The sequence below is a fragment of the Kogia breviceps genome, chromosome 18 (genome assembly GCF_026419965.1).
Source record: "Kogia breviceps isolate mKogBre1 chromosome 18, mKogBre1 haplotype 1, whole genome shotgun sequence".
NCBI lineage: Eukaryota > Metazoa > Chordata > Mammalia > Artiodactyla > Physeteridae > Kogia > Kogia breviceps.
The window spans coordinates 14395947-14420407 of NC_081327.1; the positions used below are offsets into that span (position 1 = coordinate 14395947).

General features: G+C 51.4%; 1 protein-coding gene across 5 annotated transcripts in view; it reads right to left on the minus strand.

Moving 5' to 3' along the window:
- WDR62 (WD repeat domain 62) overlaps window positions 1-24461 on the minus strand; it is a 45028-nt gene continuing 20567 nt past the window's right edge. For 2 of the 5 annotated variants that reach the window (XM_067019007.1, XM_067019008.1), the window contains 23 exons: window positions 23623-23760; window positions 21587-21765; window positions 19921-20012; window positions 18257-18382; window positions 15271-15338; window positions 15069-15190; window positions 14186-14261; window positions 13295-13406; window positions 13136-13199; window positions 12405-12533; window positions 10259-10392; window positions 8048-8100; window positions 5885-6103; window positions 4184-4311; window positions 3732-3844; window positions 3273-3380; window positions 2830-2964; window positions 2421-2535; window positions 2155-2296; window positions 2013-2073; window positions 1148-1831; window positions 441-598; window positions 7-348 (listed from right to left, as the gene is read on the minus strand). In XM_067019007.1, coding sequence (XP_066875108.1) covers window positions 85-348; window positions 441-598; window positions 1148-1831; window positions 2013-2073; window positions 2155-2296; window positions 2421-2535; window positions 2830-2964; window positions 3273-3380; window positions 3732-3844; window positions 4184-4311; window positions 5885-6103; window positions 8048-8100; window positions 10259-10392; window positions 12405-12533; window positions 13136-13199; window positions 13295-13406; window positions 14186-14261; window positions 15069-15190; window positions 15271-15338; window positions 18257-18382; window positions 19921-20012; window positions 21587-21765; window positions 23623-23760 — 3420 coding nt within the window. In that variant the 3' untranslated portion in view covers window positions 7-84. Of the gene's footprint in view, window positions 349-440; window positions 599-1147; window positions 1832-2012; window positions 2074-2154; window positions 2297-2420; window positions 2536-2829; window positions 2965-3272; window positions 3381-3731; window positions 3845-4183; window positions 4312-5884; window positions 6104-8047; window positions 8101-10258; window positions 10393-12404; window positions 12534-13135; window positions 13200-13294; window positions 13407-14185; window positions 14262-15068; window positions 15191-15270; window positions 15339-18256; window positions 18383-19920; window positions 20013-21586; window positions 21766-23622; window positions 23761-24461 lie in introns of those variants that run through there. The other 3 variants (XM_067019006.1, XM_067019010.1, XM_067019009.1) reach the window with 3 other exon arrangements.

Below are 24461 nucleotides of genomic sequence, written 5' to 3' on the forward strand. Positions count from 1 at the left end.
ACTCCTCCAAGCTGTCAGTTTATTTGCGTAAAGTACCTATTTCTTCAGAAGCAGCAGGGCTGCGGTGGAGGGGGCTGCTGGCTCTCAGTCCCCCCGTGCCTTCCTCCGCACGGCCTGCACCAGCAGCTCTGAGTAGTGTTCCAGCAGGGCATGCAAATCTGGGCTGGCCAGGGGGCACAGTGTAGGTGGGGAGGGGGGGCCTGGGCTGGGCAGGGCCTGGGCTGGGGCCACATTGGTCCCAACCAGCCAGTCGTTGGCCTCTAACTGGCTGTGGATCCAAAGGAAAGTGGAGGCCAGCTCAGTCCGTGCCTGCCGCTGCTCGGTGCTCACCTCGTCACTGGAGACCATCTGCAAGGGGCGCCCATCTTGTTAGGGGCCACCTGGGCCAGGCAGTGCCAGGGAGCCCCTCAGTCCTTTCCCGACCCTGGGGCTCGGCTCACCAGGTGGTAAAGGTCCAGGGCTTCTTGGAAGGTAGTCTGCAGCCTGTGCACGACGGTCCCCACATTGCTCAGCTCAAGGGGATCTGTGGGCAGGACCCTGGCTGGCCCCTTCGGTTCCCCGCAGTGTCCAGGGCAGCCCTGGACTGGACTGAGCGCATCTGGGGGTGTAGGGGATGAAATGAGAAAGACACTTCTACTTTTTAGCTGGTCTAAAGAGTCCAGTGTTGCTGGGCCGACCCCAACTGTTGTCCCTCTGCCTGGGACGCTTCCCTCAGTCCCCAAGGCTACCTTCCCACCCCTCCTGCAGGTCTCTGCTCAAATGCCACCTTCTTCCTGAAGCCTTTTCTCATCATCCTGCTTAAAACTAACCACTGCTCCCACCTGTCACTTCCTAAACCCTTTCTTTCTCTTTTTCTCAGCACACATCGCTTTGTGATACACTTAACACTTTCCTTATAGATTTAGTCTGGGCGTCTCCCCCAGTTAAGATGTCAATTCTCTGTAGTCTTGTTTACCACCACGTCGCACGTCCCTAGGGCCCAGAACAAAGCCCAACACAAATGAGGTACTCACTAAATACGTAAGGCAATGAATGAATGAATGGCACAGCGCCTGTGGCCAGGTCAAGTGCCCACCTCTGGAGCTGAGCCAGCTGTTACGTGGGATGAGCTTAGGGGACGATCCCTTGTCCCAAGGATGGTACTCACCAGGGGTGGGCTCCAGGAGGGACGCGATGCTGCCAGGGACCCCTGGCCTGGCCTCTGGAAGTGGGGGGCTGTTGGGATTGGAAGGGGTATTGAGGGACTCGGTGGCCAGGAAACTTGGGAGAAAGGTGGCGTTGTGGAGCCTTGGGGCACTCCTATCCACAGGGCTGGGGGCCAGGAAGCTGGCTGTTGTGACCGTGACACTGGGCTGGGTGGCCACAGGCTCCTGGGACCATACACATGTGGTAGGAGGCTCCAGTTGGGGTGGGGGCAACACGAGCCTGTCACAGATGCTTGACAGGGTGAGTTTCAGGCTGGCGCGGGCCTCATGGTTGCCCCGGGAGGGCAGGGCAGCTTCTTGACCCTCGCTGTCAGAACTGGGTGTCACTGTGGTGGTGATGACTTGGAGGTCCTGGCCCAGGGAGGACAGCTTCCCCAGGGACGAGGACCTGCACAGAGGCCTGGCCAGCTCAGCCAGGACAGGGCCCTCACTGTCCTCAATGGAAATGCTGCATGGTATCTTGGCACAGGAACTGGCAGTGGCCTCCATGCAGGAGCAGGCGGCGGGGGTGTGGACACCCTGAGCCAGGCCTGGAGTGGGTAGAGCTGCGGGTGTCGGAGGCTTCTTGTCTGTGGGCGGCACAGAGGAGGGCAGGATGCAGGGCGCCAGGCCCGTGAGGCAGGGGGCTAGAAAGGAAGAGGCAGCTTACTCTCACACCCCAGCTCAGAGCTGATGGACAGGGAGCCCCAGCCAGGGTGGCTGCAGGGTCTGAGTGGATCCTGTCCATCCCCACCATGGCTCAGCTAGGCACCCAGGGCCATTTGCTGAGAAGGCTAGGGCTTTTCACCTGGGGGTGGGGACACTCACTCAGTGGGGACCAGGCTTCCAGGGTCTCGAGGGGCTCCTCAGCCTTTCCCCTAGAGATGACCTGCAAGCACAGCCTTGAGGTGAGGATGAGGCCACCAGGCTCCCAGCCCTATGTCTCGAGGGAAGCGGCCCCAGTACTCACGTTGGTCCTGCCTGGGCAGGTGTAGCCAGTACCTGCTCTCAGGGGCTCTGCTCTGGGCGGGCTCCCCCCAACATCCATGAGTTTGACCTCTGGGGATTTCACGAGGTGCAGGGGCAGCCGGGAAGGGAAGGTGCGGGTGAACCTGTTGGCAGGAAAACAGGTGGTTGTGGCTGCCCTGGGGGCGCCTGAGGGCACACAGCCCCACCCCACGGGGAGACAGGGAGCTGGAAGGCAGGGTGGGGGTTCACTAGTTCACCAGCTCCCACCTGGATGTCTTCTGGAGGCGGGAGAGGAACTGGCCTGAGATGCTCAGCCGGGGATTGAAGAAGTCGTCCTCGGTCTCAGAGGCCTTCAGGTCTCTCAGGGATCCATGGAAGAGCTCTAGGGCAAGATGCCGAGGGTACCCTCAGAATCCCTCCAGCCAGCCAGCCCTGGGCCCAGGCAGACCCACAGACCAGCAGACAGATCCTCAGAAACCCCCATCAATAGACAACACACACTTTGGAAGCAAATGGAGCAGGCAGAAGAAACTATACAGCTGGGTCCCTAAGTAAAACATACGCCCTCCCAGCACCCTCGCCAGCCCTACCAGGGAAAGCCTTTCCCCGGAGAAGCCCACACTGAGCCCAGTCCTGGATGCTGCCCAGGCAGGGGTCAGAGAGGGGCATGGCCTACCCTCAGGGTGGGCGTCAGTAAGTGTCTCGAAGTGGTGGCGGAGGAACTTCTCTTGCTCAGGGGTCTGGGGCAGGGAGCCGTTGGATATGCTTGGCACCTCGGGCTGGGACAACTCTTCTGTGGTACCCGGGCATCCTGGGGAGAGGAGAAGGGGGTCGGGGAGAGGGAGTGGGCAGGAGAGAACCATCAACACCATGAATCATGGCAGACGCTCTGAAAAAGCCACTGGCCACTGAACAGTGGAGAAAGCTGGACTTGCCCATCACACACCCTGTTGCCACCAGGCGGAGAAGGAAGGGCTAATGCATCTGTCTTCCAGGGGAGGAAACTGGTGCTCAGTGGCCACCAAATGCAGGGTTGATGTTGGGCCAGTGGTTATATATCATGACCATCCCCTGGCCAGGCCCACACACTGCCCTTCCCCACATCTGGCCCCTACTTACCTGGTGTAGGGGGCGTCACATCAAACTGAGGGTCTGGGTCTGGCTGTGGAGGGGAGGAATGGATGGTGGTAAAGCTGCACTCCAAGTCAGCCTCTGACTCCCTTGAGTCTGGAAGACAGGGTGGGAGGGGTCAGGAGTCCAAAGCTGGGCCCTGAGTCAGGTAAGGTGCTCTGGATCTCAGGGCTTCAGTTTCCTCATCTGCAGAAGGGGGATGATAAGACCCGCCCCCTATTTTTATGGACCAGCAAGGCTACACTTCAAGGATGGTGCAGAGCTGGGCTCCCACTGGTGGGAAGTTGGGCTCCAGAATTCTAGAGTGACAATAGCAGGGACCATGTCTGTCTCTGTGACAGACTCTGGGCTTCAGAAAGACTCAGTCAAGGTCACCATCAGTGCCCAGAAAGGGACCTGGCCAGATGAACAGACTACTGCAGGGTGTACTGCCTGGTGCTCACTCACCCTCAGGTGGGCTCTGGTCCTTCGAGCCGATGGAGGGGGCCCTGAGGTAGGAGTCACCTTGCTGGTTTCCTGGCGCCCTCTCTACCTCCTCTGCACAGTACTTGCTGCAGTGCCTGCGGGGGTGGGGCGAGGGAATGATAACGTACTGATTAGTAAACAAGTGGCCCCCACCCAGAACGCCTAGACATCTGCACCTACTCTGGCTGGGAGTACAGCCTCACCTCTCCTGCTGCCTCCAGGGGCCCCTGCACCTTCTCCTGGAACCAGGGAGACAGGCTGCAGCACAGGCTGCAGGGCTGGGCTCCTGCACCATCCGGGCTTCACCCCCCACCCCCGCCGCCTCCCTCCCACAGGCCCACTGGGAGAGCAGAGAGTAGTTCTTCCAGGGTGTGCCTACCAGCTGAGGCTTTCTCTCTCCAACTAAGGTTCCCATTGGTGCAAAGGACACCCACCTGTCTGTCCCTGTGACTGTCACCTCTGTCTCCAGGGGGTAGATGATGAGCTCACCGGCCTCAGAAGACTCCCTCTGTAGGAGTGGTAAGGAGGGAGGCCTGCAGCCATTGTTCTGGGGACTCTCTGACTGTGGGGGAAGACAGCACAGCCATCAGAGGCAGCCGTGGCAACCAGGGCCCTCCCAAGCTGCTAGGTGTTCCACCAACACCAACAGTAACGGTAAAGATGTAGGCAGTGATGGCAGCCCTCACTGCTGGATGCTCCCTGTGAGCCAGGGCCTGGGCTGGGGCCATGATGAGCTCACTCTGTGCTGCCCCTGCATTATCATCAGCCCCTTTACAGATAAGGAAGAGGTATGGCTCCAACCCACTAAGAGTCTATTCATATGAAATTCAAGAACAGGCAAACCAATCCATGGCGAGAGAGGTCAGAATGCTGGTTACCAGGGCTTCCCTGGTGGCTCAGTGGTTAAGAATCTGCCTGCCAATGCAGGGGACACGGGTTTGAGCCCTGGTCCGGGAAGATCCCCCATGCTGTGGAGCAACTAAGCTGGGTGCCACAACTACTGAGCCTGCACTTTAGAGCCCGTGAGCCACAACTACGGAGCCTGTGTGCCACAACTACTGAGCCCATGTGCCACAACTACTGAAGCCCACATGCCTAGAGCCCGTGCTCCGCAACAAGAGAAACCACCGCAATGAGAAGTAGCTCCCGCTCGCCGAATCTAGAGAAAGCCCGCGTGCAGCAACGAAGACTCAATGCAGCCAAAAAAAAAAAAAGAAAAAAAAGAATGCTGGTTACCTCACTGGGGGTACTGATTGGAAGAGACACAAGGAGGTCCTCCAAGATCCCCTTCCAAGAGGTAGAAAATGCTCTATATTTTGACTTGGGTGGTGGATACATTGGTGTGTACACAGGTAGCAATTCATCAAACTATATATTTATGATTTATGCACATAACTATTTATATTATGCCACATAAGCAAACTTATATAATAGAATAAAAAAGAATTTTGTTTGAAAAAGAATAAGAGCTAAAGTTGTTTCAATACCTTTTAGGGCCCAGACCCTGTGAATGGGATTACTGTAAAAGCCACATGTGCAATGATTTCTGAAATCTTTTTTCTTAGTCACCTTTCTTTTTAAAAAATATTTATTTATTTCTTTATTTATTTGGCTGCGCCGGGTCTTAGTGGCCGCGTGTAAGATCTTTAGTTGTAGCATGCAGGCTCTTAGTTGCGGCATGACCAGGGATCGAACCCAGGGCCCCTGCATTGGGAGCACGGAGTCTTAACCACTGGACCATCAGGGAAGTCCCTTTTTTTTTTTTTAAATGACCATATTTTTGAAAATCAAAGCCCAGAGAATCAAGCCTTGCTGCAAGTTACACAGCCGGGAAGGGATAGGGCCAGGGCTTCACCTGCTCAAATGCCCCCAACTCAGGCACAGGCCTGCCATCGGGCCCAAGCTTTTAACCCCCTGCGACCCCACCTCCCCGCTTTCTGGTCTGCCCTGGTAAGTTTCACTGTGCACCAGGTCTGAGGCTCACCCCCCTGCCCTCTACCATCTCGTAACCCTCTCACACCCCTGGAGTGGGACAGTCAGCTTTATCTTCAGAACGAGAGCACTGAGGCCCCAGGTCCTGCGCCGGCAGTCATGGTGCAGGGGCTGTAGGCCGCGCTGGGGCAGGCAGTCTATACCTCGCTCAGCAGGCCCGCCAGTCTCTGCGACTCCACTGTATCTAGAACAGAATCCTCTAGGCTCTCGGGCTTCATGGGGGTAAAGCAGCAATCCAGGTCCCGGGCATCCAGGATGGTCTTGAGAGGCTCCTGGTCAGCCCGCTCCGCCCAGCGGCCATGTGGCTGGTAGCTGCGCTTGGCATAGAAGGCTGAGCTGTCTGCCGCATCATCATCTCCTAGCTGAGGGTGACAGGGGATGGTCAGGCAGCTAGCCAAGTGCTCACCAACTCCAGTGAGGGCCCGGGACACTGCACGGACCCGCATGCAGCCTCGTGGCTTTAAACATCAATCAGAAACAACTTTCAGATATTTGTTTCCAGCCCGAACCTTGTTCTTAAATTTCAGAAGTGCATATGCAACTGTTCCACATCTCCACATGGATGTTTAGTGATCTTTCAAAGCAAACATGTTGAAGACAACAACTGACATTCCCCCTAAACCTATTCCTCCTAACGCCTTCCCTGTCTCAGTGATTCTCTGCAGCTGCTTAGGCCCCAAAACTTGAGGTTCTCCTTCATTCCTCTTATCCTGTCCCTCACACCACCCAAACACATCCAAGATATGGCCACTTTTCTTCCACAGTCTCCTAACCCTAATCCTGGTCCTGCCCACCACTGCCTCCTACCAAGACTTGCTTGAGAGACAGTGGAGGGTGGGTGCTTGAGAACTTAGGCTCTGGAGCCAGCCTTCTAGGGTCGACCCCACCTCCCCTAATTCCTAGCTTGACTCCAGATAAGTTACTTAACCTCTCTGGGCCTCAGTTCCCTATCTGTGAAATAACAGGGGATATGAAAAGCCCGTACATCCAGGAGGGTTAAACAATACAGATAAAAGACTCAACAGAACCTGTACAGAGTAAGTGTTCTGTGAATATTTGTTGGATGTAACTCCAATTGTAATATGCACTGATAAGGGAAAGCTTGGGGGCCTGAGAGAGCACGGCCACATGCCTGACCTGGTCAGCAGTGCAGGGGCTGATGACAGGGAGGATTTCCCTGAAGAGCTGACATTTAGGCTTTGATCTGAGGTCAGACATTGTTCCTGAAATAAACCCTTCAACCCGGGGTCTAGGATTCTGCTGCCAACTTCTAACCCACCAGCTCCTGGCCTGCCCCTCCCTCAATTAATTATCATTCATTCAATCCTACCTTCATCTTGGTCCCTCTCTTTCTCTCACATCCAGTTGTTTGGCTCCACTTTCAAAATCCATCCAGAATCCAACCACTCCTCCCTCCCCTCAGGTCCAGCCTCCAACCTCTCCTGCCAGGATTATCACAGCAGTCTCCTCCCTGGTCCCCCTGCTTGCCCCCGAGGGTCTGTTTGGCACAGGCAGCCATAGGGACCTGTTAACACCTGCGTTAGAACACGACTTTCCTCGGCTCAGAACTCTCCCTCCTGTCCATCTCACTCAGCGCTACAAGGGAAGAAATAAGTGGAGAAGGACAACAGGGGTGTCGAGGGGACGCAGCAAGCACACACAGTTCCTCACCACCTGGCCCCCACTGCCTCTCCGAGCCCTTCTCCACCATTCTGCCCTCATTCACCCTCGACCCAGGCATCGGGCCTCCCTGCACTTCCTGGAACATGCTAATAAGCATGATCCTGCCTCACGGCCCTCACCCTTGCAGACTGGTCTCTTTGTCTGGAACATTCTTTCCCAGGATCTGTACTTCTCACTTGCTTTAATTCTGCTCAAATACATGAAGGCCTCCTAGTGAAGCCTTTTCTTTTTACCCTAAAATTGTCACCACCCCCAACACTTTGTATTTTCCTTCTCAACTGTTTTGTCCTCCATAGCACTGATTATCAGTTCCCCAAATACTATATAATTTACCTGTTTAATGTGGCTATAGTCCACCTCCCAAACTGGACAACGAGCCTGTGAAGGCAGAGATCTCATCTGCCCTGCTGGTTGCTGTATCTAAGGGCCAGAGCAAGGCCTAGCACAGGGTAGGCACTCAGTAAATATGTGTTGCATGAAAGAAGGACTGTCTAAGCGGAGAGTGGAAGGATGACAGGGGTTCTCCTGGGAAAGGAGACATATGGAGGAGAAAAGTGTTCACATGCAGGAGGGCACCCCTTCTTTGTCAGCTCCTAGGCATCCCACTCTCCGGGCAGACTCACCAGCCGCTTTGCCCAGAGTGGCAGCTTGCCGTTGGTCAGCAGGCACCGAGGATCTGGAGAGACATATGGAATCCATGAAAAGAGAATAAGCAACCCAAGAGACAATGGGCAACATAAACAGCAGTTCTCCAGAGACAACACAGGAAACGACAGACATCCAAAGATGGTCAACCTCACTGTCAGAGAAGTGCAAATTTAAACAATGGGATATAATGTTTTACCTGTAAGACTGACCAAAATTAAAATGCTTTTAACTATCAAAAGTTGGCAAACGTGTGGGGAAATGGAGGGCTTAACACTGACTGGTGGGTGGGGCAGTAACTGGATTTGGAGGGCCCTTGGGGTTCTCTTTTAAAATAAAAAGTATATCCGACTTCCCTGGCAGTCCAGTGGTTAAGACTGTGCTCCCAATGCAGGAGGCATGGGTTCAATCCCTGGTTGGGGAATAAAAATCCCATATGCCACGTGGCACAGACAAAAAAAAATAAAACAAATATTAAAAAAAAAAAAGTGTATTAACCCCAGGATCTAGCAATGCCAGTAGTTGGCCTGAGGCAGAGGAGTGGTCAGCACAGCCTCATTCACAACAGTGTAAAGTTAGAAAACACACAAATGTCCACCCAGAGCAAAATCACTGGTTATACTTCTGGTTGAATGAGGGAGGCCACTGTTTTGTATTCACCAACCTACAGGTCAGTAAGATAGTTTTGAGAAGAAAAAGATACAGAATGATATCTGCAGTATAATACAATTTGTGGACACAGATGTTTCCTATGGATATGCACACATGTATATTAATGTTCAGGGAAAGGCCTATAAGAATTCACACCAAACTCATCCAAGTGGCCACCTGGGAGAGGATGCTGGATTGGACGTGAGGGTGGTGACAAAGAGAATGAGCTTACTCTCTATTTGATTGTTTCCCAAGGCTGAATCCTCACACTGCTGTTGCCTACCAGTCAGCCATCCAGTTGGCCCCTGCCTGTTTCCTCCTTCTTGGCAGCCCACTACCCTCACTAAGAGAACCCAGTGCTGGTCACTGTTCCCAGCTTCTCTCACAGCTGGAGCAACCACGGCCAATGGGACCTGTGAGAAGCCTGCAGGGGCTTCTGGGAAAGAGTTTCCTCTGTACAGGAGATTCCAGGAGGGAATGTCCTCTTTCAACCATGTCTCTGAGGACACAGCGGGGGAAGGGGAAGCTGGGACAAAGTGAGAGAGTAGCACTGACACATATATGCTACCAAATGTAAAATGGATGGCTAGTGGGAAGCACAGGGAGAACAGCTTGAGGCTTTCTGATGACCTAGAGGGGTGGGATAGGGAGGGTGGGAGGGAGACTCAAGAGGGAGGAAATATGGGGATATACGTATGCATATACCTGATTCACTTTGTTGTACAGCAGAAACTAACACAACACCGTAAAGCAATTATACTCCAATAAAGACGTGAAAAAAAAATGTCTCTGATGCCTGGAACTTAAGTAGCCATCTTGTAACATGAGGGCCTAAGCCAAGGCGATATGCAGAGGGGCAGAAATTTATAGAGGGCCTGGTCTCTCATAAAGTCGCTGAGCTACTACTCTCCCTTCTGCCTGAACATGAGAATCTGGTCTATCTTCTGGTGAACATCACCCTGTTTTACCCCTGGGACACCCCCTTACACCCACCCCTCGCCTTTGGTGAGGTGGTTCAAGTGGAGCTGACTAAAGCCTCCTACCCTCAGAGATGACCACATAACTCAGGCCTGGCCAATCACAGTGACTCAAATGGGCAGGTGACTCACAGCAGGAACATGAGTCATGAACACAAGACTTTGAGCTATTAGGAAAGAAGTGCTCTCTTTTCTAGAATGTTATAACCTTGAGCTGCTGGGGATACTATGCCCCTTGTACAGGGAGACTCTGCCTGAGAGCAAAGTCAACATGGAGAAAAGCAGAGCCAGGAGACAGAGAAACATCTATTTCTTTAACATCACCTGACTACCTGGATCCAGCCATGCCTGAACCAATACTCTCAAATTTTCATTTACAAGAACCAATAAATTCTCTTTTCAAATTAAGCCAGTGAGAGTCTAGGTGCTATTACCCTGAAAAAGTCCTGACTGATGTGATTATTGAGCTTCAATATGTGCCAGGCTGTGAAAACAGAGTAGTGGCCAAAACCCAGCAATGATCCCTACACTGAGAGGTCAAAATAGGGCCCCTTTCCCAACCTGGATCCAAACTCTCTTTTGATGGTGTCTTTAGTAACTCTTCAGGTTCACATTCTTCCTCCAGCTCATCCTCCGTCTGCTCTCCAGGGCTTAGGGAGCAAATCTCGTTGGGCATGGATGCATATGTCTCCTGCCTGAAGCCAGGAAAAAGGACGGCAAGGAGAGAAACATACGTAAATGGGGTGGTAGAGGGGACCTGCATAGGGCTGGGCCCTGTGCTGGGGTCCATGTGAACATACTCTTGCCTTCTGGTCAAGACGGTGCTGGAAGGTCTCACCTGCCACACCCCCTCTGCTAGAAACATACTGCCACAATAAATGATATGTAACAAAGGCTGGGCTCAAGAAGGAAGATAAACTCTTCAAGGGCCACAGCAATGGGACAAAAAGCAAAGCAGATGATAGTAGGGCGAGTCCTGAGCAGCTGGCTTCTGTTCTGGGAAGTGGGGTTAGCAATGAGGTTTTAGCTCCACAAGCCAAAGAGCTACCCACTCTCTTGGTGCCTAGATCTGCATTACCTCAAGATCACTGCAAAATAGATGGCCCATGTCAGGCCTGGTCCCCGTGGGGAAGCAATGCAAAGCCTCAAGACACAGAGAGAGATAGGGACAGCTCCGGGGGTCGGAGAGAAGAAAATTCAAAACCTCCCACTCCAACTGAAACTTCCAAACCAAAATCCCAAATCAAAAACCAGAACAGGAATTCGCTCCAAATAAAACTGGTCTTGTAACATAAAGACTTCAGAAATATGCTTAGGAAACTCAAAGATATAAGTGAAGGAATAACTTCCATTAAAAGATTAAGATAGGACTTCCCTGGTGGCACAGTGGTTACGAATCCACCTGCCAATTCAGGGGACACAGGTTCAAGCCCTGGTTCGGGAAGATCCCACATACCGCGGAGCAACTAAGCCCGTGTGCCACAACTACTGAGCCTGCGCTCTAGAGCCCGCGAGCCACAACTACTGAGCCCCTGTGCCACAACTACTGAAGAGCGCACACCTAGAGCCCATGCTGTGCAACGAGAAGCCACCACAGTGAGAAGCCCGCGCACCGCAACAAAGAGTAGCCCCAGCTCGCCGCAACTAGAGAAAGCCTGTGTGCAGCAATGAAGACCCAATGCAGCCAAAAATTAAAAAAAAACAAACAAAAATACCTTAAAAAAAAAGATTAAGAAGACATCTCTGCTCCACTGGACCCTTCTCTGATCTCCTCCCTCCCCACCATGGGCTCGGTGGACTGGGTGGGCTGGGTCGGGGGCCTCCTCTTGTCCCCACAGCCCCCTGGGGCTTCCCACCAGAGTGCTTATGGGTTCTCCAAGCACTTTTGCTTTTACCCTTCAAAACCCTTCTCGTGTCCTGGCTATTGTAAATAGAGCTGCAATGAACATGAATGGATAAAGAAGATGTGGCACATATATACAATGGAATATTACTCAGCCATAAAAATAAATGAAACTGAGTTATTTGTAGAGAGGTGGATGGACCTGGAGTCTGTCATACAGAGTGAAGTAAGTCAGAAGGAGAAAAACAAATACCGTATGCTAACACATATATATGGAATCTAAGAAAAAAAGGTCATGAAGAGACTAGGGGTAGGATGGGAATAAAGACTCAGACCTACTAGAGCGTGGACTTGAGGACACGGGGAGGGGGAAGGAAGGATAAGCTGGATGAAGTGAGAGAGTGGCATGGACATATACACACTACCAAATGTAAAATAGCTAGTGGGAAGCAGCCGCATAGCACAGGGAGATCAGCTCGGTGCTTTGTGACCACTTTGAGGGGTGGGTTAGGGAGGGTGGGAGGGAGGGAGATGCCAAGAGGGAAGAGATATGGGAACATATGTATATATATAACTGATGCACTTTGTTGTAAAGCAGCAACTAACACACCATTGTAAAGCAATTATACTCCAATAAAGATGTTTAAAAACAACCCAAAACAACCCTTCTCCTATGCATCATTGTAACTTCCTATTTGAAGTACATCTCCCCTTCTAGGCCCCGAGGGCACAAAGGGCAGGGCCTGGGGCTGTCTGGGCCTTGGTTGTTTCCCCAGCCTCGCTCCTAATGGGGCCCAGGGCAGGAAGACATCCCTCTGGAGAATGCCCATCCCCATCTGGGGACGGGCAGGTGGCTGCCAGGACCTGGGGTGGCTGCTCCAGTTCCTGTCCTTCGCGTTCTGCTGCTGCTGCTGCTCACAGCGGTCAATCTCCAGCAAGTGCTGCTTCATGCAGTTGGTGATCTCCGGGCCCAAGTGCCAGATGAACACGCAGCTGCAGAGGCCAAGGAGGGATGTGGAAGAGGGAGGAACAGTGAATATGGAAGCCATCTGACCCCAGAGCCACCTGGTTCATCACTGCCAAGACCTCATTTCCTGGCCCGGAAAACAGCCCTCATCAGCTTAGCACAGGGCTCCAGACCAAGTCAGGTCTACGCCCTGGGAGGGGTCCAGGGTATCCCAGCAAACCAAGGCTGCTCTGAAGACCCTGAGACCCAAGGAAGGGGGTTGTGAGGAAGGAGTGTAGTATTGATAAACTGAAGAGAGCGCCCAAAGGGACTTCCTTGGGTACCAACCATGTGCTAAGGAACTTATGTCATCTCATTTGACTCTCACCATACGATTTTCAAGGTAGATGGGGTCATCTCTCTTTTACAAAGTCAGAGAAGGGAAATGTAAGTGGCAGAGCTAGGATTTGAACTCAGGGCTGGGCACGCACTATCCGAGGAGAGTAAGCTGGCACGCTCAGAGAGCTCTCTGCACAGGCAGGCTGTGGGCATGGGGTTCCGGTGTCTGAGCCCTTGCTCTCCCCGCAGGATAGGTCCCACACACTCCCAGAGGGAGGCCCAGCCGGGGCAGCCTCCAGGCCTTTCCCACCTGTCTCCGGATACTGTGATCAAGTGACGGCAATCGTAGGTGAACTTCATGCCGGTGACGATTTCTGCAAGCAGAGCAGAAAAGCCGTGCTGGCCTTCTGAGTCAGAAGGCTGGGTTGGGGTAGGTGGGGAGGTGTCCCAGGCAAGGAGGCACACCCACCTGAATGGCCAAACATCTTGGCAACGCACTCGCCGGAGTAAAAATCAATCACCGAGATGCTTTTGTCAGAGCAGCTTGTGGCCAGGAAGGTGCCTGAGGGGTCCACGTGGACCTGCCGAGAAGAGGACCCACGTGACACTTGGGCTGCCTCCTTCTGGAATAGGCCTGGGTCTCAACACACAACCCCACTGACTGAGGACCACCTCGTGTTGAGCGCTTGGCACACGGACTCAGGTAACCCTCACGACACACACCGTGGTAGGTAGAAGCTCCTGTTCCCATTTAACAAGGTGAAGAAATTAACAACTACAACAATGGTACTAATGGCAGCCAGGCCCTGTGCTAAGAGCTGTACGTGCGTGAACTTATTTCCCCCACAGAACCCTGTGATAGAGGCAATTTTTATTTGCATTTTACACATGATGAAACAGGTTCGAGAGGAGACATTTGCCCAAGGTCACAGTCAGCCCGAGGCAGAGCTGTAAGAGGGTCTGACCCTGGAGCCTGAACTCATAACTCTGCTAGTTCATAGGCTCTTGAGAAGGTCCCCACCTCACCCTGGGTACCATAGGCAGGGGCAAGCCTGGAGAGGCCTCTCTATTCCTCCCACCGCACTCTATTGCCACTCACAATGGAAACCACTTAAATGTCCCCACTTGGGGAAGGATTCAGTAAATAAAGGTAGAGCAGTCAGGGCCAGCCCTGGCTCCCAAGCATCCTTGGTCAGCCAGGCCTGAGTAGATGCTGGCCAGCATGTGATCCTTTGATCCCTCTGATCAGGTGCCAAGGAGGACCCAGGTATCAGGAGGCCCAAGAGGGCAGGAGACAGACAGGGGTGCCGTGTGTGTGGGTGTCTGTGTACGGTTTTCACCCAGGGCCCCAGCTCCTCACCTTCAGCAGGGACCCTTCGTCACCCTGGGAGCCCTTGTAGCACTTCTTCTGCTTCCCGTTCATGGTGTTGTAGACTCTGGGAAGGTGAGAGCAGAAGTGGCTAACATGGCCCTGCCCACCACCCTCTCTTGCTCCCTTGTTCCAACCTTACCTGCTGCCCTCCTCTCCCCTGGAAGCCCCCAGTACCTCCTGTCCCCCATCCGACGCCTGGACTGAAACCCCGTATCAGGGAATGAGACCCTGTCTCAGGCTGAGGTCACAGAGGTTACATCTTGGGGTGTCCACTGAGTTAACATTCATCTCCCTGACATACAGCAAGCTGAGTGCCTGGCACCCAACTTGAATGAGCAAATGAAGGAGATGGAGAACCTCTTTGTACATGCTTATTCCTCCACATCCTTCCCAGTTTAAGTTCAGATGTCCCTTCCAGCGACCCCAGGTAGGGTCGGATGTCCTCCCAGGGCCCCCCAAAGCCTCTGGGCTCCCCTCATCCCAGCCCTGACCACTCTGTGCTGTCACTGTCTGGTCAGTCTATCTTCTCCTCCACTGCACTGTGAGCTCCACGAAGGCAGGGCTTGCGACTCCCCCACTGTCGCTCCCAGACAGGAGCTCAGGGAACGAGGATGAGTGAGTTTATGAGACACATCCGCAGCCCTCAGTTGCCCCACACAGGCTCCTGAGATCTAGGAGAACCCTCTGTTTGACCTGGAGACTAGGCCTGGGTGAACCCAGCTCCTAAGAAACACCCACTGGGTCCTACCACTCCACCCATCTTCTCAGGAACCAGGTGAGCAGGGGGAGGAAAGCAGAGTGCTCATGAGAAGACAGACCCAACCAGGCCCCACTTAGTCTGGCTGACTAAGAGTCCAGGGCAGTTCCTCACCTTACATTGCGGTCCTGGCAGGCCACAGCCACATACTTCTGGGTAATGTCAATGTCCATGTCATACAAGGTGGTCTTCTCTGCCACGTGGTGGGTACGGACAAAGTGTAGTCCATCTGAGGCCTGGCAGGGCAGGCAGGGCCTTCAGAGGACACCCCTGACAAGCCCCCTACCCAGCCCCCAAGGAGGCTGCCCCACTCTACCCGCTGGGCACTGCGGAAGTAGATGCTCTTGTCTGCCCCACAGCTGATCATCTGGATGTCCCTGTGGCCTGGAGGAGGAAGCAGTGCCTTAGGCAGGGCTGGGCCACTGCTGGGCCCAACTGGGGCTGGGGATCCTAGCTAGGGAACTCTACTATAAGGGCCGTCTGCTGGGGGTCAGAGAGGGCTTCCTGGAGGAGGTGAGGTGAGTGCTGGGTGCTGGTAGGACTCTGTAAACTGTGAGCTCTGTGTGAGGGGGGCACAGATGGTGCAGTGGGCAAGGCAGGAATCTGCAGAGCAAGAACAGACAGGGAAACAGAAGCCAGGGACACAGCAGGGGCACTATGTTTAATTTGGGATTTGGAAAGGTGACTCTGGCCTCACAGTGGAGGCGGGAATGAAGCAGGGGGCAAGAGGAGACAGGCAGACCGCTGGGAGGCTCACACCATCAAGAATGATCAGAATATCCACACAGGGGCTTCCCTGGCAGCCCAATGGTTAGGACTCTTCACTTCCACTGCAGGGGGTACAGACTCGATCCCTGGTCGGGGAACTAAGATCCCACAAGCTATGCGGTGCAGCCAAAAAAAAAAAAGGAATATCCACACAGACTTCGGGCCAGGTCCTGTGCCACATGTGCCTCCCCTTCCTGACTGTCACCAGCCACTTGTACAAATGTGAACCCAGGGGCTCAGAGCCACACAGTCCTTGCCCCAGGGTGCAGAGAGTCAAGATGGGGCCAGGGCTGATCCCAGGCATTCTCTGGTTAAACACTGTGCTCTGAAGCCAGGCTTCCTCTCCGAGCCTCAGCTTCCTGTCTGTTCAATAAGACTGTATCAGCCACTGCCCCGCGGAGTGGTATGAAGCCCTTGGGACAGTGGCTGCTACCTGGTAAGCATGATCGATGTTCTTACTTTTATTCTTCTTTCTTTATAGTATAAGAATAATCACAGCACAAATACCTTGCAGAGTTGTGGTGAGGATGAAAAGACAGAACAAATATAAAACATGCACAACCTTAGTACAATAGACACTGCTCCTTCATGACAGGACATTTGAGAGCACCCAGACCCGACATACAAGTTAAGATGTTACTCAAGCAGCAGTCACTAGTTTACAGAAGGGAATGAGCCCTGTGTTCGCGAGGAATCCAGAGAGGGCCTGCAAGTTACTACTGGTAATGTTTTGCTTCTTAACCTGGGGTGGTGAGTCCAAGTATTTAGCAATATTAGGACTAGGACCAATCAGAACAGTTGCTGGTTATAAACAATGGGTGTGTCTAGTTCAGACCTACTGACTATGAACCTTTATGTGGATATTCATTGTATTATTCTGTAAACTACTCACAGATTTTTCTGTTCACTTTTTTGGATATATGTTTCATAGAAAAGAATTAAGAGACTGATTCATTCTTTAGCTGGATAGCTTCAGACAGTTTCTGACTGGCTGGTGCCCAGTTTATACGAACTATCAATGTTTTGAGTGTAACGCCCAGTTGAGCCAGCCCAGCCAGAGCAGAGCTCACAGGACTGGTTTTAGGATGTGCATTCTCTCAGACCGGCTGAGGCTTTAACAGAGGTCCATGCCTTCAGAAGGTGACCTAAAGGACCGACTCCTGGGCCACCCCCTTGGCCAGTTATCACCTCTCCTGGATCTAGACCATTCATTAAAGGTGAGGTCACTGTTGACCAAACTGCTAGGTTTACCAGTCTATTCTAACTACCTCTACCCTGTGGAATGGATGGTCTGAACAGTTTTTTGCAGGTGTCTGAGAAGTTTTGAGCTGATCAGCTTTTGTCAGGTCCTCATCAAGACATAGCAAATGTGTTAACCTGTTTTTGCCCAGCTCCCGACCACCTGAGTTAGACAGAGACAGGGCAGAAAGTGGGGAAGACCAAGGACATTAATACATTCTCAGTCACAAGATTATATGTATAATACACTTCACAGTCAAGAACTTGGAGTAAGTAGACGTATTCCCTCCATGAATGGATTCTTGAATATAGTTTTGAACATGTTCTTGGGTTCTGATCAGTTAAACCCCCACAGGGCCTACTTCCCCTCCTCTTGGAATCCCTTAGGGCCAGGGATCTCTGTACTGGATCTTTGGAGTCTTGGAGGGATCCCTTCAATTGCCTGGTTGAGCAAGGGCTGTAAAGAAGGACAGCCTTATGCAAAATATCAGGCCTGCACCTACTGGCTGTGTGACTCTGGCTGTAAAGTATAGTAACTGCTGGAGCAGTGCAAGGATCACATCGCCCAGCACAGAATTAGCCTCCAGCAATTGTCACCGTCACCTATTTTTTGGCCAAGGTCACCAGAACCCATCCCACCTTGGACTGGCATTCTGATCTCTTTCTGCGGACCAGCACTCACCTAATGTCAGTCTTCCTGGATCAGGGGTGGAGGCAGGTGGGGGCTGGGGGCACACAAGTCACACCCAGCCCAAGAGGATACTCCAAAGCTCTGGCACCAATAACTGTTCTGGAAAGGGCAGGTGCCTCAAGCTAGCACAAGGAAAGTCAGCTCCCAACTTCTGCCAAAATTGACAGGAAGAGGGGAAATCTCTTTACAGTGGCACAGTGACCACTGAGATCCTGCCCACGAGAAAGGCACAGCTGACAGAGGGAGAGAGTCCAGGTAACTTTAAAAAATTCAACCATTGGGGACTTCCCTAGTGGTCCAGTGGTTAACACTCTGTGCTTCCACTGCAGGGGGCACAGGTTCAATCCCTGGTCCGGGAACTAAGATCCTGCATGCCACGTGGAGTGGCCAAAATAAACGATACTCCAAAAGCATTAAAAAAAAAAAATTAGTCTAAAAAAATTTTTTAAATAAATAAATAGAAATTCAATCTTTGGATCCAGCTGTGCCTGAATCCAGAGCTTGCCTCTCCCTTTTTTCTCTAAGCTAAAGGGGGCTTTTGCTGTTACATGCAGTCAAAGGAGCCCATCTAATGAGGCGCAGGACGCAGAAGGAAAGGGCTCACCAGCAAACTTGATGGCTGTGATGGAGGAGGAATGGTCATCCAGGGTCTGCTCCAGGTTGTAGTTCTTCTCCACGTTCAGCACGTGGATCAGTCGGTCCCGACTGGCTGAGGCCAGCAAGGTCAACCCTGTGGATGGAAAGGGTGCCACTGGGTTTCTGGGAGGCTGCTTGATGGCTTGGCCTCCCAGAGAGCAGTGTGACCGAGCTTTCCTGGCCTTGAAGGAGGAGTCTTCGGTTTCTTAACGGCAGTCAACTTGCCACAAACCCAGAAAGGGGCCACTCCCCCACTCTGTGCAGTCTTTCCCCAGAGCCCCAAACCCTGGCATTTTAAATCCCTTGCCACCAGTTCCTGCAGGATGAATCTTGATGTACACGTGGGCACTCCTCCACTTGTGCCCACACCAGACATTCCAGCAGAGCCCAGCATTCCTCCCTACCAAGTCCAGCTACTTGGCAGCCATGTGAGGCCCTGCCAACTTCTCAGCCTCCCCAAAACACTGCCCCCTCACTCTCTGAGCTCTGGCTACACGAGCCTCATCTAGGCCCTACTGACCACATGCTGCCACCCTTCCTTCAGCCACTGGACCTTCGTGCTGGCCCCCTCAGATGGTGCCTAGCCTGGGCACCTATTATGTCTGAGGCCTAACACATGACCTGAGGTGGAGGGGAGCTTGGGAGAGGTGTACTGAATGAAAAGAAATTTAAAGAAAATTTGGTGGGGCAGAGGGTGTGGGGGAAGGAAGAGCATAGGAAAAAACATTAACATTATCAGGACATAACTCCACCTACATTATATTCCTGCCAAAAATGTATCATTGGAATCAAATTATGAGAACAACAAACCCAAATTGAAGGAAATTTTATAAAATGACTGATCTATATTCTGCAGAAAGCCAAAGTCATAAAGACAAATTAAATAAGGCTGTGGAAATATTCCAAAACAAAGGTGACAAAAGAGCCACAACTGAAATGTGAACCTGGACTGGAAAAACAAAGGTGCTATAAAGGACAGCATTGGGACAACTGGCAAAATGTGAATAAGAACCCAAGATAGATGACACATTTGATAAGATGCACATTTGATAAGTGCACTGTGGTCATGTAAATAGATGTCCCCATTCCTAGGAAATGCTCACAGAAGCATTTAAGGGTGAAAGCGCAGCATGCCTACAACTTACTCTCAAGTAGTTCAGCAAATAATAATAATAATAATAATATACACGCTTTAATAATAATAATACACATGCTATTATTTTATTACAAGTGTATATATACACAGGTGCACAAATACACAGAAATGGCAAGAGGGGAAGCAGATAATTCTGTCACAGGTCAGACAAGATTTAAAAGAAAAAACTTCGGGAGCCTAGGTGAAGAGGCTACATGTATTCATTATAATATTCTTGCAATTTTTCTGTAAGCATCAAACTTTTTCAAAAGAATATGTTTGACTATTGATCTATCTTTTATCTTCTCCAGCAGAGGAGGAGCTCATTCATATATTCACTCATTCAAACTTCACCTCTTTAGCCTGAGCTCTGTTTGGGGCACTGGAGACCAGGGTAAACAAGTAGAGCCCTGCCCTATCATTCACGGTCCCACCAGACACCAACTACTCCTCACTGTGGCTCTGCCAGGCAGGCTGCTCCCCTGCCATGGGCTCACCTGTCTCAGGCTTGGAGTACTCCAGGCACAGCACCTCAGCATCATGGGCCTCCACCTTGACCAGCTCATCCATGAAGTGCAGCTCGTGGATCCTGAGAGATACACACTGCCTGCTGTACCCTGCCTGGCACCCCCACCCCTTAGCTCCAGGTGCTCTGCCACTACTAGAAAAGGTCAGAGCAGCCAGGTAGGTGACGTGGAGAACACCCTACCCTGGCCAAGTAGTCTACAGGTGCCCAACCTGTTTCTCATCTAAAAACCTGCCAAGTCTGCAAGCACCTCAGCGGGCACCCCGCCCCTTGTGGTTCCATGGGTAACACCTAGGATAGTCTTCAGGGGGAACAGAGGTTAGGGTAGGGATATATCAGAGGTGATCCCTGGGGCTGGGGCAGGGGTCAGAGGTCATACTCAAGGATAGGACCCATGGGTGGGAACATTTGATTCCAATCTCTCATTCTTCTTTTTTCTTTTTTTCTGGTTGCACTGTGTGGCTTGCAGGATCTTAGTTCCCTGACTAGGAATTGAACCCAGGCCCTCAGCAGTGAAAGTGTGGAGTCCGAACCACTGGACCCCTAGGGAACTCCCTCTCATTCTTAAAGAGTCTCAGATCCAGACTTTCCTCACATTCTTGCCAAATGAAATCAGATAACAGGTCATCCAGGACTGAAATAAGAAACAGTCATTCCAGCTCCTCCACTCTCTACCCGTGTGACCTTAGCCAAGCCACTTGGCCTCTCTTCCCTCAGTGAACCCATCTGAAAGTGGAGTGAATAACAGCACCTACGCCAGAGAGGCGGTGAGAGGATTAAATCAGTCAATACCCATGGCACTCAGGCCAGTGGCCAGCCTTGGGGAAGATCGCTATGCCCATGTTACCTCTCCATTCACAGCCGAGCGCTATCAACGGGAGCAGCCCCCTGTCACGTTCAGTTTGCCTCATGCAGTAATTGACATCAGAAGAGTTGCCAACATTTAAAAACCACGGAATTTCACAGAAAAAATCTGCACTTTATGCTCTTCTTAGACAATGGGAAGACAGGACAACTTGGAGCCTATACTACCAGTGCTGCGTGGTGGCTGCCCCTTTATGGGGCACATGCTCTCCAGTGCCCCAGTCCCTCCCATTCTGCAACAGCTCCACTACCCAGGTGGTCACAGCTGTCATTTGCCACCTTAAACCTGATCTCTGTGACAGGGCTCATATTATGTCAGCACCTTTTGGGCCTGTCACATCTTGAAAAACCTCTGCAGGGTGGTAAACAGCCCGAGCCCTCAGATGTCCCATCCTCTGGTCCCTCTCTCAGGGCCACCAGAAATGCCAAGCTCCAGCTGGCATCTTCTCTGACGGTTCAGCAGTGGTACCATGTGGCTGAGGTGTCACCATGCCCAAGAGTCATGCAAGTTTGCCTGTCCACCCTGAAGGCAGAGCTCACATGGCCCAGCTGCTGAGGCCCCGGTAGCTACCCTGATCTACCCTGAGCTAGCCCTTCTAGAAGCCCCTTCTCAGCTTATGTTCCCAGGGATGGCTGGCTACCAGATTGCTACTCACAGTCCCTCATTCCCAACAGGCAGCTGGAGGTGCCAAGGCCAGGGCTCCTCCCCACTGCCCTCAGTACCTGAGCCCAAGCTGGGAGATGTACACTAGACAACGCCAGGGCCCACTTGCCTCAGATTTCCACTTCGGTCGCCTGAAGCCAAGTGCTGGCCGTCAGGACTGACCTGCATGACTCGTACCCCAGCTTTCATGTCCACAGGCATCCCATTCTCACTCCCCCGATCTGGGAAGTGTGACATGTTCTGCAGGTGCTGGATGTCATTCTCCACATACACAACCTTCAGCAGGGTCTGCAAGCGGGAAAGGACTTAGGTCAGTGCTATGAGACGCTCTGGAGCACCTCTGCAATTTTTTCTCCTGATAGTCAGTCTCCCATTCTTCATTAGTAACAGAATTCCAATTCTGACCTGGGAGCTTCACCACTCAGAATAATAACTATGCTTCCCAGACTCCCTTGTATATAGATGAAGCTGTGCCAATAAATTCTGGTCAGTGAGGTGTAAAGCAAGTGAAAACTCTTCTGCTTCTTTCCCACTGTCCTGCTGCCTGGAACTTGGATGTGATGACTGGAGCACCAGCAGCCATCCTGGACCATGATGACAAGGGCCACTCCTTCAAAATGGGCAGAGTGGAGAGCTGGACGGCTCTTAGGTCTCTAAGGGCTTCCTACAGCTGCCAAAACAGCCTGGACGGGGCTTCCCTGGTGGCACAGTGGTTGAGAGTCTGCCTGCCAATGCAGGGGACACAGGTTTGTGCCCCGGTCTGGGAAGATCCCACATGCCGCGGAGTGGCTAGGCCCGTAAGCCATGGCTGCTAAGCCTGCACGTCCAGAGCCTGTGCTCCGCAATGGGAGAGGCCACAACAGTGAGAGGCCCGCATACCGCAAAAAAAAAAAAAAAAAAAAACCCAGCCTGGACTAGTTACCTCTAGACTATTTTTACAAGTCAGAAAATCAAACTTTTACCTCGCTTTGGGTTTTTCTATTGTGTGCAACCAAATATAACATGGTTATCACAGATGCAGAAGAGAAGATGGCAGTATGGCAGGGGGACGTAGGGCGCTGGTGAGGGAAGTCGTATAGGAGCATTTGCTATACATACCCTGCATTAAGAGCCTTTTTTGTTCCAGCCACACTAACCTCTTTTGGGTTTTCCAACTCATCAAGCTCTTTCCAGCCATAAGGCCTTTGTCCCTGGGTGTAGAACACACTCCCCTCCCCTCTTTACTCCTCCCAATCCTCCATATCTCAGTTCAGTTATCTCCTCCTCCAGGAGGCTGCCCCTAATGCCACAGATAAAATCAGATGACTAATTTTAGATATATCTTACTCATACCTTACAACTTTCTTTCATGGTGCTTATTACGCTTGTGATTATATCATAATTTGTGCAGTTATTGGCTGGCTGCCTCCCCCTACTAGACTGTAGGTGTCACGGGGGCAGGAGGAGGGTCTGTCTTAGTCACTGATGTGTCCCCAGCATGCAGCACAGCACCTAGCACTGACCTTAATAACTATCTGTAGAATCAGTGAATGCATGATTCAGGCCTCAGCTCCTCAGAGAAGCTCCCTCCCTGACCTAGCAACACCAACTATTTCTTCAATAAAGTGTTTCTCCCCAGCCTTTCATCATGGCTCTCTTTGGGATCCTGCCAGCACCTCCACCTCAGGCTTCACTGCGTGGCAGCTAGCTAGACGGGAGACGCCCCTGCCTGGTTTGGCCCATCAGGTGCTCTCCCAGGGAGTTCTAACTCAAGACTTGGGGAGCAATTTCTTCTTTGTTGAGTATGTCAGGTTGCCTGGAGTGGCTGTGTCCACACACACCTAGACAGCAGGAGCTGAGTGGTAAAGAAAAGCAGAGAGGACCACAACCAAGACCCGACACAGCCAAAAATAAAATAAATAAATATTTTTTTTTTTTTTTTTTTTTTTTTAAAGCAGAGAGGAAAGACCACGTCACCTAGAAAGAAAGAGAGGGGGAGAGAGAGAAATGAGATAGGAGACAGAGAATGACCAGCCTTGGTTCCTGGTTCCTGTCCCTAGTGAAGCTTAACACTGAGGTTCCATAAAACTCCCTCCTACCCCCCTATCCTAGCTTCAAGTAGGCCTTTGTTCCTCCTAAAAGATGGTTCACAATGAAGCCCCTTACATTACTGAAGATGTTCTTCTGCCAGTGAGAGTCAGGGCTGCCGTCCATGTTCCAGAAGCGGATGGTATTGTCTGAGGAACAAGTCAGAAAAGATCCTGATGGCAGACAAGCCCTCTGATCTTCAAACTCAGGATACACCTACAGTCCCCAGAGAACAAGGCAAAGGGCGATTCATTACAACCACTTCAATGACAGCACTATGATATACTATTGCATGGTGAAAAGAAAGTAAGTTGCAGATAAACAGCTTTAGTGTAATGCCTTGCAAGAAAAAAAAGACACAAAATGCTACCATATATTACCATGCCCCATCTTCAGTCCAGTCCATAAAACATCCCCACAAATAAATTTCTAAGGAAAATGGGTAGTGCAAATCACTAAGCACAAAAGGAAACAAGGTATCACGAGCAAGAAGCAGCAGAAACAACAGAGTCTAGCTTCAAATACTGGAATTATCTAACAGACTATAAAATAACTATGTTTACTATGTTTAAAGAAATAAAAGAAATTTGACAAGATTAAAAGTATGAGTAGCCAACCAGAAACTATAAAGAACAACCAAGCAGAGCTGAAAAGGAACAAAATAGTACTACTTCTAGAAATGAAAAATAAAACATATTAAAAACCAAAGATTTGACACAGTTGAAAAGAAAATTAACTGAATTGAAAGATAGAACTAAAGATGTTATTCAGAATGCAACTCAGAGAGACAAAGAGATAACATATAAAGAAATTTCAAAATATGGAAGCCTGGACTCTGAGATGATGATGATAGCAACATCATAGATTTTTAATCCAAAATTCCCACATGAAAAAGAGAAACCTGAAAGCAAAACCAA